This window comes from Nematostella vectensis, chromosome 10 (genome assembly GCF_932526225.1).
Source record: "Nematostella vectensis chromosome 10, jaNemVect1.1, whole genome shotgun sequence".
Taxonomy (NCBI): domain Eukaryota; kingdom Metazoa; phylum Cnidaria; class Anthozoa; order Actiniaria; family Edwardsiidae; genus Nematostella; species Nematostella vectensis.
In genome coordinates, this window is record NC_064043.1 from 8,765,837 (window position 1) to 8,783,328 (window position 17,492).

At 39.7% G+C, this 17,492-nt stretch overlaps 2 protein-coding genes across 2 annotated transcripts; one reads left to right on the top strand and one right to left on the bottom strand.

The window, feature by feature from the left end:
* Nucleotides 1-566: 566 nt before the first annotated feature.
* LOC5513574 (protein phosphatase 1H) lies at nucleotides 567-7,342 on the top strand. The gene is made up of 11 exons (XM_001633727.3): nucleotides 567-936; nucleotides 2,035-2,170; nucleotides 2,854-3,096; nucleotides 3,174-3,286; nucleotides 3,863-3,947; nucleotides 4,331-4,449; nucleotides 4,557-4,623; nucleotides 4,959-5,066; nucleotides 5,339-5,434; nucleotides 5,514-5,569; nucleotides 5,723-7,342. Exons 1-11 carry the CDS (start codon nucleotides 680-682, stop codon nucleotides 6,165-6,167), a joined length of 1,725 nt encoding a protein of 574 aa, XP_001633777.3. The 5' UTR covers nucleotides 567-679; the 3' UTR covers nucleotides 6,168-7,342.
* Nucleotides 7,335-10,462, bottom strand: LOC116618907. The gene is made up of 7 exons (XM_032383106.2): nucleotides 10,334-10,462; nucleotides 9,964-10,005; nucleotides 9,802-9,831; nucleotides 9,081-9,140; nucleotides 8,581-8,628; nucleotides 7,786-7,874; nucleotides 7,335-7,568 (listed from the first exon to the last, which is right to left on the bottom strand). The coding sequence occupies exons 1-6, from the start codon at nucleotides 10,389-10,391 to the stop codon at nucleotides 7,804-7,806; spliced, it is 309 nt and encodes a 102-aa protein (XP_032238997.1). The 5' UTR covers nucleotides 10,392-10,462; the 3' UTR covers nucleotides 7,335-7,568; nucleotides 7,786-7,803.
* Nucleotides 10,463-17,492: the final 7,030 nt, after the last annotated feature.

A 17,492-nucleotide genomic window follows, 5' to 3' on the forward strand; every position in this document is an offset into this window, starting at 1 on the left:
TAAATAATATCATCGATTGAAATTTATTTAAAATCCAAAATTCGACCGTCGAAGCAGTCAAAATCCGAAATCCGCGCCCGAATTGTGAAGAGATCCGTGATCTGCCGTACTTCCAAAATCCGCCAATCCGCAGAAATAATAATCAAAGTCCGTAATCCGTGAGCATTTCAGGGCCGAATCCGCCGATCCGCGAACCTATTCACCCCCCCCCCCCCCCCTTTAATTAACTGTTACCGTCATAGTTATTGGTACAAATGTATTCGCTGAAGTGTACTGGCTTCGAAAGATAAAGGCTTATTTCAGATGACTTGTTGTCTTTTAAAAAATGTCAGGTAGTTGCCAGTAGTTTGCATCCCGAGGGTTAGGGGCATTTTACTGCAGTGTTGTCCCGGGGAGGTGGGGGCTTTTCTCTGTTTAGTACAGCGTCAAAGTCTAATCCCCCACCCTTCCCCGGGACCATGAGGGTGGGGGTTTTAATTGACTAGTGCATAATAATATCCGTTCGTCGCACCGTACAATGTTGACTTCCGCATGAGCCTTCGGCTCACATCAAGGCGAGGCTTAAAGTCAGCGGCTTTCCCCATGGCTCCCTTGTTTTTGTGCCTGAAATTGTTTTCTTTCTCTAACTTTTACTTTACACGCGGGGAAAACCGAACTTTGGTCACGGTAAACCCAAGCTATGACGTTTAATGGCTTCAAGCGTATGTTGAGCTTGACGCCCACAAATGCGTTTGCGTACTTTACGAACCAAAACAGCGATCGCAGGCTAGGATTTCGAGCGTACGGGGACATGTTAGAACTCGAAGACAAATATTCGTATAGGAGACCTGAATTCCTGCAATTAAACGAAGAATCAGAGCAAGCAAGTGCTGATCATGAAGTTAGACCAATCCTCATCCCTCACCGGGAATTGCCTCTAAACGCTGGCTATGCTGAGTGAGTATTTGATTAGCGATCCAAAGTTGATCGATTCCTCCATCACACGACATTCATCCCTCTCATATAAATTATATCACTTACACTTTATTTCCCCCCAATTGTCTCTCGCCTGCAATAAGTCAGAGTTATGATGAGAAAGACATTTTCTTCATTAAACTCATGATAATTCTCATGGTTTTTAATATCGACTTTAATGAATGTCGAAAAAGACAATCTTTTTTTGTCTTTTAAGTCATACGTGGACGCATTGATAAACCGGAACTTGCTAAACTTCTGTGAAATATCGGAATTCAAATGAATACACCTGTAGTTTTCAAATATTTTTGTCAATTTGTTACCACATTTGATTATTATAATGTACAAATTGAATTAAAAGATCAACAAACAAATGGAGTTAGTTACTGTACGCATTTGAAGCCATCATTCTATTCACTACTTAGTACTTCCACTTTCATATAGCAGCATTATGCAATATTTGATTGATGCGCAATACTAGTTTTTTAGCAATACTTTTTGAGAGCTAAATTTATTACAGGGCCTCATAATGTCAAATCTATACTTGCCTATCAGACTGAGCCACCCCTCTCCCCTAAAAAGAGTTTTGAGCCACCCCTCCCCCTAAAAGTGTTATGAGCCAAAACAAAAATGAGTCGTGTTGTAAATTACTAAAATAAAATACCTCCATCCTGCTAAGTTGGGTTTTTACTTATGCCTACAATCTAGCTGTTTTGGATGTCTGGATTTTCAATTTAAATCAGGATAATTGTGATAAAAATAGAAAGGTTGGGCATTCGGGTACCTTTTGATGAGATAGGAACTTCTAATTTTTTCAATAGGCTGGGGGTGGTAAGAAAAACTTGCTATTTAATTTTTACTTAGTGCCTGAAGGGGGGCCTCTAAAAAGTCAGTATGGTTGTGGTGGGGTGCTTAAATAAACACAACTTGAATTGTATCTCTCTCTCAGACCCTTTTACTGGTTAGATTTTACACTGTCCATGAGGATGGATCAATCTCATTTGCACCAGATTTTCATGGCAATATTTGTCAGAGGGCTTTCATTTGTGTATTTAAATATTCTGATATTGTTGTCTGCAGGGCAATCAATGCTGGAAAAACACTGCACAAAAATGAGGACCAGGCATTGGCGGGAATGTTCTGCCTTAATCTTGATAAGAAAACTAGACCAGCTGGAAACGAAGCTGGGAGGAGCAGCCCTACGCACATCACACAGGTGCTGTAACAGTCATTTACCTGTCCTGAACACATAACACAGGAAGCTGTCATTTACAGAGGCAACATTCTAGCTTAGCTTTAGCTTATACTTCATCTTCAATTACATTTTCATATTTGATCTTTGAAATAGGCATTCTTTCTGCACATGCATGTGACTGTTATGAAATAATCGCTTTGAATTGTTTGTCAGATCAGTTCCCTTTTGCAAGGTCTGTCAGAGTTTTGTGCACATCTTTGTACACAAAAAAAGAGCCTCAACAAAACAGAGATGAGTCAATAAGAGATCTAACTCTTATGACCTGCACCTAGACATTAGCGTTAAACTATAATAGGTTAATTTATTTAAGTATTTAAGACTGCTTAATGACCATGCACTTTCACACTCTCTCAATCATCTCATTCACTTTAAACATGTTTAAATTCAACATAAAAGTTGATGACTTGATGATCATGAGCTGGATGATGAATCCTGAATTAAAAAAAATTGACTGCATTGATTCTTGGTTGAAAACTTCACTCCACTCTCATCAACTCTCAAGGATCTTTTGTTTGCAACCTTATAAGAGCTAGAGTGGAACTCTCATTAACTGTCATATCGGTTTGATTGAGTCTTAAGCATGCTGCAAGCGCCATCAAGCTGCAGTGACCAGTTGCTATAATTTCTATTTGTTTTTCATATAGACCAAGATCCCATACGCCTGCTTTGGAGTGTTTGATGGTCATGCCGGTGAAGGGGCTTCGTTAATGGCTGTCAACACCCTGCATATTCACATCATGGAGAAGCTGTCGAGTGTGAAGGAGTTGCTAACATGCAAGAGTGATGAGAAGCTTGCCCTCTCTCCTCAGCTAGCAGAGGCAGTTGTGTCCTCTATTTCAATCGATAAACTAGTTATTGGTGCATTAGAGGAAGCTTTCTTTGAAATGGTAAACACACACAATGTGGGTATGTTCATGATAAATAATTATCAATAAGCTTACTGTGCATTCCCCTTTTTTCAAAGGATGAACAAATAAGAAGAGAAAGAAATACATATAGAATCACTGGGGGTTGCACTGCTGTGGTTGCCCTCTTCCTAGGGAAGAAACTCTATGTCGCAAATGCTGGAGATTCGAGGTACCTGATATATTAATTCTAATAACAGTGATACAAGCAATCCTACACATTCTCACACAAAACTATGTAACTGCGTCCAACAACACTCTGTCATGCAACACTATGTAACACAACACTTTGTCATGCAACACTATGTAACACAACACTTTGTCATGCAACACTATGTAACACAACACTATGTAACACAACACTATGTCATGCAACACTATGTAACACAACACTATGTCACACAGCTCTGTGTTGCACAGCACTAGGCAGACTAGACAGAGGCATCTATTTTTGCTTCTATTTAATTGTTTAAGATTACTGTACTTTGATGATGAGTTAATAAATTGATAATGGATGGCAAAACATAAGGGGGAGGTGGAGGGGGTGGAGCTAGGCATAGGCACTGGTCACCTCAGCTATTTTCAAACCAGCATTTTGTTTTGGTGAACAGAGGGTGGAGGGACTTTTTTATCTGATAAAGATGCTTCCCAACTATTTTTTTGCTTTCTTCACCTATGAGTTTTGTATAAATGTTTGTCATCATACCTTTTATTTTAGTTCCTGTTAGTTAATTCTTTGATCTTTCAGGGCCATTGTGTCTCAAAAAGGGAAATTAATAGAGTTATCCATGGATTTCACCCCAGAGACAGAGCGCAGAAGGCTCCAACTGATTGTGAGTTTTAAATAAATCTAACTGTGCTATTCCAGAATCCATGACCTGTGTATACCAAATAATTCTACATAACCTTCTCATACACTGGATGTAAGCATGCATGTGAGCAACACCACTTGACAGTTTTGCTTCATATGTGAGAAACATGCTACTACTGATTGGGAATAAAAACTGTGATTGTCTCATTCTGATTAGCTTTTTTTCTTCTTCTGTGGCCGAAGAAGCGCATTTCGGTTTGTAATATTCTGTATTGGTGGCCATGGTAACGTGCATCACATGTCAAGACTTTATATTGGTGGCCACGGTAACGTGCATCACATGTCAAGACAAGTGGCCATGGTGGTCGCGCTATAACTCCTCATGCTTATCATGTTCTGCCACAGGCCTACCAAAAACCTCACTTACTGGGTAGCGAGTTTGGTAGACTGGAGTTTCAGCAAAGGGCTCGCAAGAAATTTGTCGGACAAAAGTTACTTTACCGAGACAGACACATGTCGGGGTGGTAAGTAGTCTTGCTGCTTGAATCACATCAAGCCAAACCATGATCACGTCGCCAATGCTGTTGTTTTTTTAATTCCCGTTATTTTCAATTCCTCAATTCTGATTCAGGGCTCATAAGATTGTCACAGAGGAAGATGCGCAAAAGTTTCCTATGATTACAGGAGAGGGTAAAAAGGTAAGAGTTCATCGTCTCACTTTTAAGTGGAGCTTCCATTTCTTTGGATCTATCTATATTTGTATTCATACTACCATTGTAGTGTTTGGTGTTAGACCTTTCTCCCATTGCAGATCAACTTTTAAGTCAAAATCTCTTATTCTTGCTTCACTTGCTAAAGAGTGATACATATATACTGTAGTTATTATATACTTGAATCTGTTCATTTTCTTTTAATATAACTGTTGAGAGGCTATAAACATATTTCTGTTCATTAACTTCAAATATAACTTTGGTGAAAATTCTAGTAGTTCATCTCTGTTGAGATGCTGAACATATTTCTTCATATTTTTCAGGCTCGCCTTCTAGACACGATAGGTACCACAAGAGGGTTCGGCGACCACGACCTCAAAGTACCTTACTGCAATCTTTCCATCAAGCCATTTCTTACTCCGGAACCTGAGGTATGAACAGCGCTTTGTATGTCGTCCACACGAACCTTAGGTATGAAGGCGCTTTGTACGCTATCTACACGAGCCTCTAGGTAAAAAACGGCGCTTTGTTCGCCATCCACCCGAGCCTCAGGTATAAACGGCGCTTTGTACGCCATCCACACAAATCTACGTGATTCTCGTTTGTATTTAGTGGTTCTTTCTATTTAGGTCATGACGTAGGATCTGACGCAATCTTTCTCTTTAGGTCATGACGTATGATCTTACAAAATCTTTCTCTTTAGGTCATGACGTATGATCTGACGCAATGCAAACACGACGAGGATGACGTATTGATCATAGCCACAGATGGATTATGGGAAAAACTCACCAATCTGAAGGTATGCTGCTGTTTGTACATTACCTTTGTACATAATAAGTGCATTTTATAAATTATTTTTTTTATATATTTTATTCTAGGCATTAGAAATAGTTGCTGAAGTATTCCAAAAGACGCCAAAGCACGACAAGCGAAGGTAAAACATTTTGTTGACATTTTTATATGTATGTGTATATTTAGACTGCTGTTTGACGAACGAGTGTAATGGTGTATTTTCTATCGATCTACCGCTCTATCGATTGCTGTCATATGACTGTTGTTTTGACTTTGTCTTGCGCATGCTCTGTAGGTACGTGGTCGCGGCCCAGACTCTTGTGGCCGAGGCGAAGGGAGTCCTTACCGAGAAGGGCTGGAGACGAGCCTGCGGAGAAATGGGATCCTATGACGACATCACTGCCTTCGTGATACCTCTGAACAATAGCGTGACAGAACAAATCACCGTAGAGTACGACCACCACGAGCATGACGTCACCTCCGCTTCCACAACAACCACGACAACTAGCACCAAGACTAATGAAGTCACTTCCGCTTCCACAACAGCCACGACAACTAGCACCAAGACTAATGAAGTCACTTCCGCTTCCACAACAGCCACGACAACTAGCACCAAGACTAATGAATTCACTTCCGCTTCGACAGCATTAACGACGACATCTAGCGCCAAGACTAATGACGGCTCTTCCGCTTTCACAACAACAACGACGACAACTAGCGCCAAGACTGATGCAAATTAGGTACAAACATATATTATGTGTCTTGCGAAAGATCTCAAGCCAATAAGGGGGAGTCGGCGTTGACAAAAGGAGTTCCGCATGTAGGTCGACTTCCTCATTATTAACAGTGTTATCTATTTGCCTAAAATGATCAGTATAGCCTATTTAGATATCTTAAGGTATCTTGACTTTGTGTTGTTTATATACAAATAATGGCTTTTTTAAAAGCTCTATGAAGGAAGGGGTAAGTGATATTATAGCGGGAAGTGGTGGTTGGGGATAAATGGATACCTAGTGTAGATAGCGAGCTGGAGAGTGGGGGAGGGAGGGGGAAATGTCTCATCGTCGAGATGTTGCTATTGGGATCTTATGATTCAATGCCGGAGCAACAGCTCACTCGTCAGCGTTAGTCCAGACCTTGGACTCTCTTTGCGCTTGAAATTCTGGCTCGCGTGGAAGGGAGTCTCAGGTCTAGGCTAACAAGCTGTACATTTCAGAGTGAAGTTACGTCCAAAGTGTGCATTGTAGTTGTCGCTTCGCTGTCGTTATGCTCAAGACTTGTATAAATCATCATACGACTCGAAAACAGCGACTAATACGCAACGTCATCATCCGTGCAGAAGAAGATGTATCCGTTTATCAACAGAGTCATTGCTAACACTAGAATAGTGTAGCTAACTGTGGTTTTTTATCTTTTTGGAATTGGACCTCACATAAAAAGATATTAAGAAATGATATAGTATAAATGATGAAAACTGAAACAATTAAATCCAGATAATTTGGAGAAAGGGTAACAATTGGGGACGTAAAGCCGTCGTGTAAAAATAACTAGATGACCAAATAAACAGACAGTCTAGTAGAAACCTGGTGGAGCTTTTCGACACGCTAGGAAGCTGTGTACTAGTATAGATTTTTTTATCGCAAATGGCCTTGATAAAAAGGACAATTTCGCTTTATAATCAGTAACTAAAGTATTTATAGACCCTTTCCATCAACCGGGAAAAGTACTTTGAATTTTAACTAACTATTTTCGTATCTTAAAGCAGTGTTACGCCCCTGTGTTTAGTACACATATTTCTTGTTATACTTTCTTGCTTATATTAAAAGTTTCTTATCGAAGGGTTTATACTTCTACGTATATGGCAAGTTTTGCCATCGTAGTCATCAAAAAATAAATAAAAATACGTCTGTGTTTCTACGCTGTTTATTAAGTACATCTACTATTGACCCCATAAACACAGCTGTTTAAGTTGTTCAACAAATACTTGTAGTCGAGCCTGCAAGATTTTTATATTTTATTTTCTGGCCTCTTCAGAGCCTAAAGGAATCCTAAATAAGAAAAGTTGACAGATTCGATTACTAGTATTTAATGTAAGTGGTTCTATACTCTGATTGTTATGTCTGGGTTTGTCCTCCAGCGACCTAAAAATAAAAAGTCAAATTTTGTGTGATTTTGGGGTGCGCAATAGGGTAAATGGGATTTATAGGTTTAACATTTAGGGTTTTTAGTAAGGCTGAACGGTTATAAAATGTATTATTCCCTTGTTTGCACTGTATCTTTCCCCTCTGTCAAGCGAGCATAGCGGGATTCGATCTGGAATATTGTTGGAAAAATAGTTGCAAATCTAAGCAGGCTTGCCTTAAAATGTCGTGTGTCCTAGCGCCCCAGCTTGATGTTTTTCCCTGCTGCCTCGATCCCATCAATCATTTCTTCGATGAACGTTTCACCTTGGGAATAAGGTATGAAATAGAAAAACAAGTTCATGATTTTGACTTTGGAACTTTAGATGTTAGTGGTGAAGCGTGACATTATTTGGCAGTTTCTGTTATGTTCTATTACCTGGCTTGTGATGTCGCGTGACATTACCTGGCTTGCGATGTTGCGTGACATTACCTGGCTTGTGATGTTACGTGACATTACCTGGATTGTGATGTCGCGTGATATTACCTGGCTTCTGATTTTGCTAAATATTACCTGGCTTGTGGCGTTGCGTGATATTACCTGGCTTGTGATGTTGCGTGACATTACCTGGCTAGTGGTGTTGCGTGACATAACCTGGCTTGTGATGTCGCGTGACATTACCTGGCTTGTGATGTTGCGTGACATTACCTGGCTTGTGATGTTGCGTGACATTACCTGGCTTGTGATGTTGCGTGACATTACCTGGCTTGTGGCGTTGCGTGACATTACCTGGCTTGTGATGTTGAGTGACATTACCTGGCTAGTGGTGTTGCGTGACATTACCTGGCTTGTGATGTCGCGTGACATTACCTGGCTTGTGATGTTGCGTGACATTACCTGGCTTGTGATGTTGCGTGACATTACCTGGCTTGTGATGTTGCGTGACATTACCTGGCTTGTGGCGTTGCGTGATATTACCTGGCTTGTGGTGTTGCGTGACAATACTTGGCTTGTGGTGTTGTGTGACATTACCTGGCTTTGGTGCTTTCGGTGGTGGCGGCTGCGTTGTTGGTTTAGGTCCTGTAAAACATACGCTTTTTGTGCAGTAAGCCAAGACATATGTAACATTCGCTGGATAATAACGTATGGTGTGAGTGATAAATAGTTATTCTACAGTAGTACGATTAAAGTGCCGGATAAGTAGTTTGGTTCTATGGCCGGATGTCTGTTTGAATGATCAGTTTGGTAGGTCAATTTGGTGTCCGGTTGTTAGGTCGGTTCAGAGTCCGGTTAGTAGGTCAGTTCAGTGTCTGCCTGGTCGGTTTATTGTCTGGTGTACTGTCCGTCCTTTGTCTGGTTAATAATGTTACTGGATGTAGGGTTGCCCGCATGTCCGGTCCTAAGTATGGATTAGTTTGATATGGTCGGACGTCCGGTTGTCTTCTTCGTCTTCGTTCAATCAGTCGTTTGCGTTTTATCTTTTCGATTGGCTGTTGTTCGCAGCGATTAGTCGGTATAAATTTTATACATACGACGAAAGAACCAAGGGCTGCGCTTCTGTTTAGTATCCACTTGCTTGTCCTCTTCTTTAACTACGTGAAAAAACAGGAAGTCATTTTTCTTGTTATTTCTTGTGAGGAGAAAGATATAAAATGCTTGGGGCATAATTGGTAGGATAACGTCTGTGAACATGGCCATAAGACGTAAGATAACGTCTGTGAACATGGGCATAAGACGTAAGATAACGTCTGTGAACATGAGCATAAGACGTAAGATAACATCTGTGAACATGAGCATAAGACGTGAGATAACGTCTGTGAACATGGGCATAAGACGTAAGATAACGTCTGTGAACATGGGCATAAGACTGAGAACCGGAAACCCTGGGTATCTAAATGGAGCAGCCGGTCCCCTTCGCGCATAACTTAGACGCCCCCTCTCTCTTGCACAGGGCAATCTGCACACCAGACTCTACTTACTCCCCCTCCTTCTCCAAGGCAGACTTGACTTACTCCCCCCCCCCTTTTCCAAGGCAGACTTGACTTACCCCTCCCCCTGCAAGGCAGACTCAACTTACCCCCTCCAGCAAGGCAGACTCGACTTACCCCACCCCCTGCAAGGCAGACTCAACTTACCCCCTCCCCCTGCAAGGCAGACTCGACTTACCCCCTCCCCCTGCAAGGCAGACTCGACTTACCCCCTGCAAGGCAGACTCGACTTACCCCCTCCCCCAGCAAGGCAGACTCAACTTACCTGGTCTACTCCTGACCTCATCTTCAACGTCTATAAAGGGAAATTAAAAAGAGCCCTCAGTACTAACACCGACCGATAGAAAAACACGAGAAAACGTAAGGCGTAATTTGTACTAGGACTTTAAAAGAAGCCGATATCGTATGTATAGATAGTGCTACTTGCCCTGATCTGTCATCTCCGTCGCTTCTCCCCCGCCACCATCGACTTAAATGCATACAAGAGAAACATTAAAATCCTTTGCGTAAAGTCATGATGACATTCAAGAGCAAATCGAGCAAACAAACGGAAAAAAATCCAGCAGGGAAGAAAAATGTTGCTACCACACTTAAAATAATCGGTTCCTTATCCCATTCGCCCCTATCACGCCCTGAAAAGCGGCAATTGCTAGATGAGTAGAAAAAGCGAGAAAAGTAAAAGAAAGTAAAAAATTGAAAATTTTCGTTGAGGCGAGACCGGAGGAAAAACGAAACAAAAGGAATTGATATAGAAACGGAACGTTTCATTGCTTCTATATTGTTTTTCATGCGTTTACCTTGGTAGAAAACAGCGAGAAAAATCCCAACAAGCGCTAAGAACACTGTCACCTTCATGCTTGCCCGTATGACTCAGGACTGATCCGATATACAACACACATCTATATCATAAGAATATTTAACGACCTGGTATGAATAGCAAACAGCCAATCAAGTCGCATTAGTGTTATTAGTTTTCACAAGTTAAATTTAATTATTGGGTACTAGCCGGATTTATTTAATTTTGTTCAACAAATAACACATTCTAGCACAACAAATCTACGAAATATTCGGCGAATGTATGAATTATATTTAGAAGGCAAACTTTTTTTTAGTAAAATGCTTAAACAACCTTCTCTGATATACACCTATTTCATATAAGGTGGTACCCCGAGAATCCATGTGTTGTAACCCGCAGTGCTCCATTGTAACAAATGAATAAGCGAATAAACGTAGATAAAAACAAATTCAGGTCTGGAAAGCTGTCGAATTTCTGTTCACGTGCCTTAAATATTTAACATTGCTTTCAGATACCAGGATCTAGTGGATAATTTGTTACCCATGAGCCACTGTGCCTCACGACATGGATTTTCGAGTGCAACCTTTTTAAAATAGCTGTATATTGCCTCTCGTTTTACAGTGTAGACATTGACAGAAGTAATGCTTCCTCCTGCTTAAAAACCTTAAGTTGTTATATGACGACGATGTTTAATGTTTGGGATGATGATGATGATGACAATGATTATGATGTTTTGCTCACTAGCATGAACAACGAGTGAATGTGATAGCGCTTGACAGCCAAATTACCTTCAATCACCATATCGTTTTATGAACCAATAATGTCCTTAAATTTGCCTTATTTCGTTTAATTATCACTTACATATATTTACTTAGCTGTTGATAATTCTAAAACCACTCTATTGCATTTGTCTATTGAAATTACAGAGATTCAAGTACACAAGGGCGCTTAGATTTTTGTTCAAGTAAAAGTGAGAGTTTGTGCGTAAGGTGGTGGGAGCTCTAGGATTCTTTACCGCGTGGCAGCCGTCTGTCCTTGATTTCGTATAAATAGCCATTTCGGATTACACACCTTAATATTTAACCACCTGTTTAACAGTTTATGAGAGTTTTTATTAGCGCGGCGTCGGTCCTCTCTGAAGCATTATCGGGACAATCAGAGCTGCTCTATTTGCTCAAAAGAAATAAAAAAGAATTAGTCGCTTTTTCTTTTGGTTGCCATGGTGTTCGGGGCGGTTTCGGAGGTTTGTGCACAGCAATCAATGGCTGCCGTTTTTCTCGTTAGTCTAAAACAGCCTGGGGTCTTTGTATCGTTTTCAAGATGGCAGCCTGAAAAATGGTAGTTAACACAAATTCCGTACCTTTCCCCCTACTCTCCCCTCCTCCCTACCCTACCACTTACCCCCCCCCCTACCATTCCTCTCCCTTCCCCTTCCCCTACCCCCTACTCTCCTCTCTTCCCCTTCCCCTAACTCTCCCCTTCCCCTTACTCTCCCCTCCCTCTACCCTACCCCTTGCCCTCCCCTTTTTTATTCAAGTTTAACCCATTGACTCCTGGCTATTTTCTATCTTAATCTACAGAAAAACAGACTGAAAACAGATACCTCCCCCTATTCTAAGTTTTATACAGCCCGGCAAAGTCTAACACCACTGCACATAGTCAGCGGTATCCTAGCTTTCCAACAGTGCTTTGCGGTCCCCACTTTAAATCCCTCGTCATTGTTCTGATGCGAGCACAAGTTGATGGTTGCTTTTATATTTTTTATCAAAAATACAGCTATGAACATATTGGGAGAGTGTCCTAGGACATCATGAAGTCTATTGGGGCATAATTGAGAGCTGTGCTTATGGATATTTGCAAGCAAAGTTGGAGAGTGTTGACTGGCCCTACCCTCGTGAGTTTTCCCCTGGATCTCCCAGAATGCTTTGCAATCCGTAATGGCATCCAAGTGGTTTTACTAGCCTTCAAGGAGTAAACATTGTGTTTTGAGGCCATGGAAATGAACCTGGAGGATCAAAATAAAGGTATCTATTTGTGTCTTGAGCTGTGTTTGCTGATCTTTCTCCCTTGTGTGGTATTTTTTAGCGTTTTGTTAAGGGTGATTCTGCTTTTCTTTCCGATTTTCTTTTCCGATTTGAAATTTGTCAAAGAACCTGTGCGCCATAATTTGGCTTAAAGGTAGTTGCTATCACCTTGGTTGGATGTATATCTGCAAGACCATTTATCCCTTAGACTGATGCCTGAGTATCTTCATCTTGTTGTGTTCATTTTGCATTTATGAATTTTTTGGGTTGTGGGTACTTCTCAAAGCCGGTACAGGCCGGTTGAGGGGTCAATGTTTTGAGCTATTTCAAAGTCAAAAGATGTACAGAATGAAATATTGTAAGAAAAATAAATAATTGCATTAACACTTGTGTCGCCCACTCAAAATTTTCATACTTTTAACAAATTCAATAACCATTCTGAGTTTAGACTCAGTCAAGAATCCAACGAGACTTTCAGATACGATTTCATTTCCTTGTTAATATGCCTTACTTTAACAATACAGAAAATAAAGCAGATAAGGTATGAATAAGATAAGAGTAATCATATTATAAATGTATAACTCATAGAGTTTTAAAACCGTTGACTCTTGATAACTCGAACATCCGATGGGAGTCGAAATTAGTACGCATAATTGGGCCTTTAGAGTATCCTAAAATGCGTGGGCTTTTAAGGGTTTTATTCTGAGTTAAAATGACCGATTAATTGTAATGGTTATCGAATTACCTTTTTTGAGCATTTATTTTAGAGGTAGATTACAGTTTGATTTAGAGGTACCAGATATCAACTTATTACAGTTCTGCGCAGTAAGCGTGGGATATTATGGGAAAGGCAATACGTAAAGTGTGACTATACCATATTTTGTAAATATTTTGTTTTATTTGAGAGCCGTTGACACTGGCCTTTGATGCGGCGTAAGCTACTCATATACCAACCGAAAGGTATCGGCTTATTCTGTTTACCCAGCTTTCTATTCGTATTCATCCAATTTTTCATTTCCTTTCCCCTGGTTAGCACCTTCCGGAATAAGAGACCGTAAGATACCGCGATCAAACAAAGCATCAAAAAGATTCAATAGTTCTAGGAAGGTGAATGTGTAACAAAATGTTTTATTGCTTGTTTGCGTTCAGCATTGAAATAGTGTGGGATCGACACCTTTTGTTGAGAGTGTGTTTGAATTGTGTCGTATAAATCACACCAAATTTAGAGGAACCCCGCACACTCCATCTGTTCCCTTGTTACATAAGGACAAGAGCGCGAAAGGGTGCTCACTTACTCTGCAGACATGAAGACTTTTCTTATCTTTATCGTCGGCGTTCTGGTTTTTCTACAAGTGATTGCAGGTTAGAATTGAACTTTTCTGTAAAAGAGTTCTTTAGAAGTCCTATAACTGTTTATTTCTGATTAGTTGTTTTTTTCCTTTCGTTGTTTTTAGTTTTTTTGTTAATTTAGAAACAAATTTTGCTTGCAGTAGTCTCTGGCCAGCGCAAAGGGAGAGAATTTGAAGGTAAGTTAGAAAAAAGTTAGAGTCCAAAGAACTATAGTCTCTGTCAGATGTTATTTGTTTGTTTCACTATTAGTGGCTTCTGATCAGCGTAAAAGGTTAAGGCTTATTGCTGAGTTATAATATTTTTAATGCATTGATAATATTTGTGTCTAGCCGGCCCTGGGTACTTTTGCTTTTCTTGGAATTCTCTTCTGGAAAAATCATTTTGCCTGTTAACTTGCTCATCACCCTATTACAGTTGATTCTATGCAACGTAAGGGAAGAGAGTTAGAAGGTGAGTAGTCCTAAAACCATTTAGACCTTAATAAGCATTACTTTGAGCCTTTCCGGTCTTTCCTTTTTTAGACATTGCGCAACGCAAAGGAAGAGAGTTTAAGGGTGAGTAACCATAAAACTTATACTACAAGCTAAAATTACCCATCAAGATTAAGCGGCTGTATCTTTGAGCTTGTCCGGCTTCTTGTTTTACAGTTGACTTTGCACAACGAAAAGGAAGAGAACTAGAAGGTGAGTTATACCTCAGTTAAAATAACACTCCCCTAAAGCCACAATGGATGATTACTCGATGAAATTAAGGCTGTAGCCGAACCAAGGCCTCGTTATATACTTTGATCATTAGCCTTTCAGGTGTGAAGAGGGTTTTCGGCAATTTTTTTTACACTTTTGGATATCATTTCTACTTTAAGATTGATAATCACAACATTACGAAGAGGGGACGAAGATAAAAATGACGAGTAAATAAAAGAAAATATGTGGAAAATATTAATAAAAAAGTGCTAACTATGCCAAAAGCGCTCGATCTGTTTGCTATCTTTGTAATCATCTTTTTCCGAGTTTTATTCCCGTGCGACATGCTTTTTCGAACCTCTGCGCGGCGTCCTTTTTACAGCAGCTTGGTACTATTACATGTCACAAATTATAACTTAACAAGATGTTTCTATTAATGGGAGTAGGCGCCATTATTGTTAATTACCGCTTCCTAGCTTACCACGAGCTTTTTTTTTTTGTTACGCGTTACGGCTGTCGCCATATGTTCATTTCCTCGCAGCATGAGCCTTGTGCTTTGTTAACAAATCAGTTTTTCTCCAGCATAATTACTTACAAATACATTCACCTATTTCCTTTGTGACATCTAAAAGTGCAGTAAGTTGACTCATTTATTTTGCTCATCTTTAGAGTTTCAGCGCAAAGGGCGTAGAACATATGGTGAGTGCACATATACAAGGCAAATCTACTTCCTTTTGGTTCACGGTCCTTGGTTTTTAAATAGTTATTAGCTTCGGACACACAAGTGAAGATCACCAAGGTTTCCCATGTGGTTGATATGTTTTTATATACTGCAAATAACATAATAACAAAATATGTCAACTAAGCAAACTTTATGTTTCGAAGTGATTGTCGACAAGTGCATCAGAGCTTACGTTTAATAATAAAACTTCCTTAAAAACTTTAACAAATTTGCCGACCAATATTTTAGAAACGAAATACTTTAGAACGAAACCCATTGCTAAAAAATAAGAAAAGGTCTTCCATTAATAATGAAAGCACGCTTGTCCCTTACTTGACATGACGGAAAAACCTGTGGAAAATGTGCAATTTGGGATAGAGAAAGAATTTGGCCATCGATTTCTTATTACCGATTACACTTGAGTTGGAGCCGTGCTCTGTTGTGTCAACCTTACCGCTATTTCAATATGTGTAATAGTGGTAGAAGCCTTATAAATAAACAAGTAAATAAATAAAAAAACACGAATAACGTGAGGCTGCAGTGCACATACCCAGATTTTGGCTTTTTAAGATAGTTTTTACTTGATCATCCTTGCGCTATCAACTAATTCAATGACACTTTACAAAAAGTCGCATCAATTTAAAAAAAGTCGTACTTGATATTTTGTTTGCTATTACTCACTAAGTACTTAGAGAAATTTTGCGCCTTATAAGATGTGAAATGGGCTTATTTGAAGCGTCACGTCACGTTTTCCCGTCATGTCCCCTTACATATTTTTATGTTCATGTTGTTACTGATGCATCACTCAGCGGAGTAAGTGCCATCCATTACTAACTATAAAATAAGTTCACGTTCTGACAGGAATCTTTTGTTCTAGAAACAAAACCATGGAGAGAAGTGAGAAGATTGTGGGACAAGAAAACAAGCTTCTGAAGTAAAGAAATAAGGGGTAAGTAGATATCAAACATTTTTCTTTTTAATTGGCAAGTTCGTAAAATTCTTTTCTTTCTCTATCTTAAAAAAAAAACACGGGGTTAGTTTGGCGTTGCTTGAAATGGGTTCATCATTTACTAACTCTGACAAGCTAAATACGAAAAACACGGGGCTAGCTTGGCGTTGCTTGCAACGGGTTTATCATTTACTAACTCTGACAAGCTGAATATGAAAAACACAGGGCAAGCTTGGTGTTGCTTGCAATGGGTTCATCATTTACTAACTACGACAAGCTGAATATGTAAAACATACCAGAAATGTTATCTCTCGTTCTTCCCTTTTTCTTATTGCTATGTTCTTAAGATTCCCTGGGCCACTTGGATCTTTTGTTATATTAAAGAAGATGGATGTCAAAAATGCGTCTTTTGATTTCAGGGGGCGGATTCTTCATACGATGCAGCATCATACTCCACAAGTGCGAACATGAACAACTACTAGACAAGTGGCATTTCATACCTAAAACCATTAATATAACTAAAATGAATGTAATAAGAGTGTTAGTAGGAATAAAGCACAAGTTTTCAGTGATCATTGCCCTTTTTATTTCTTAAATCAGCTTAAACTGAGAAATCTCAATAGCATAAATGATAAGTAGTGCATTTACATACTAACAATACACGCGAGTATTCATTTTAAGATATGAAATACACGAAAATATGCCTGTCATGACGTGGACAGTGGAATTCTCGCGTACGTGAATGTATGTGTCATGTGCGGGGGATGGTGTGGGCGGAGCCTTGAAAGTTCAAACGCATCGAGAATACACAAAGAGGCGAGGGAGTGAGTTTTTAAATAAAAATCTTACCACCCCAGAAAGAACTAAAAGGGATTTATTTAATGCTATTGCCGTATATTCACGGGACATTTATCATCGGATTCGGCTACAAAAAAGTTGACTTATAGATTTATGACATACCAAAGTAATCAGAATGCCTTTTAAAATATAATTCGCTTATGCTTTATAGTTTTGTATACAAATAGCACGCGTCTATTGCGAACCATTAGTGGATTTTCCGCGGTGGTGTGCAGGCCTGCTTTTATTATATTTATACTCATCCTGTGTTTTTAGTGTTTTGACGGTGAAAGAAAGAAAAAAAAATGTAAGCGTAAAACAAGGGAATGGCTCCGAAGACGCATGGAGAGGAGGTGCCTACCGCCAGTTGCCGCAGTGGGTCGCATTTTTTTTTTAATCGAACGATCCTCTGTTACGTTTGCTTACTCGTGTAGCAGTAGATGGAATGTCCCTTTCTATTCCCTTTTATAGTCAGCGTGAGATATAAGATGTGTGGTGGCGTCGGGGGCTAATTTGATTTTTGATTGGGATATTTTTATTAAGCGGGGTAAGTGGGGGTTTCCTATAAATAACTTTATCAAAGCAGCTGAACCGGG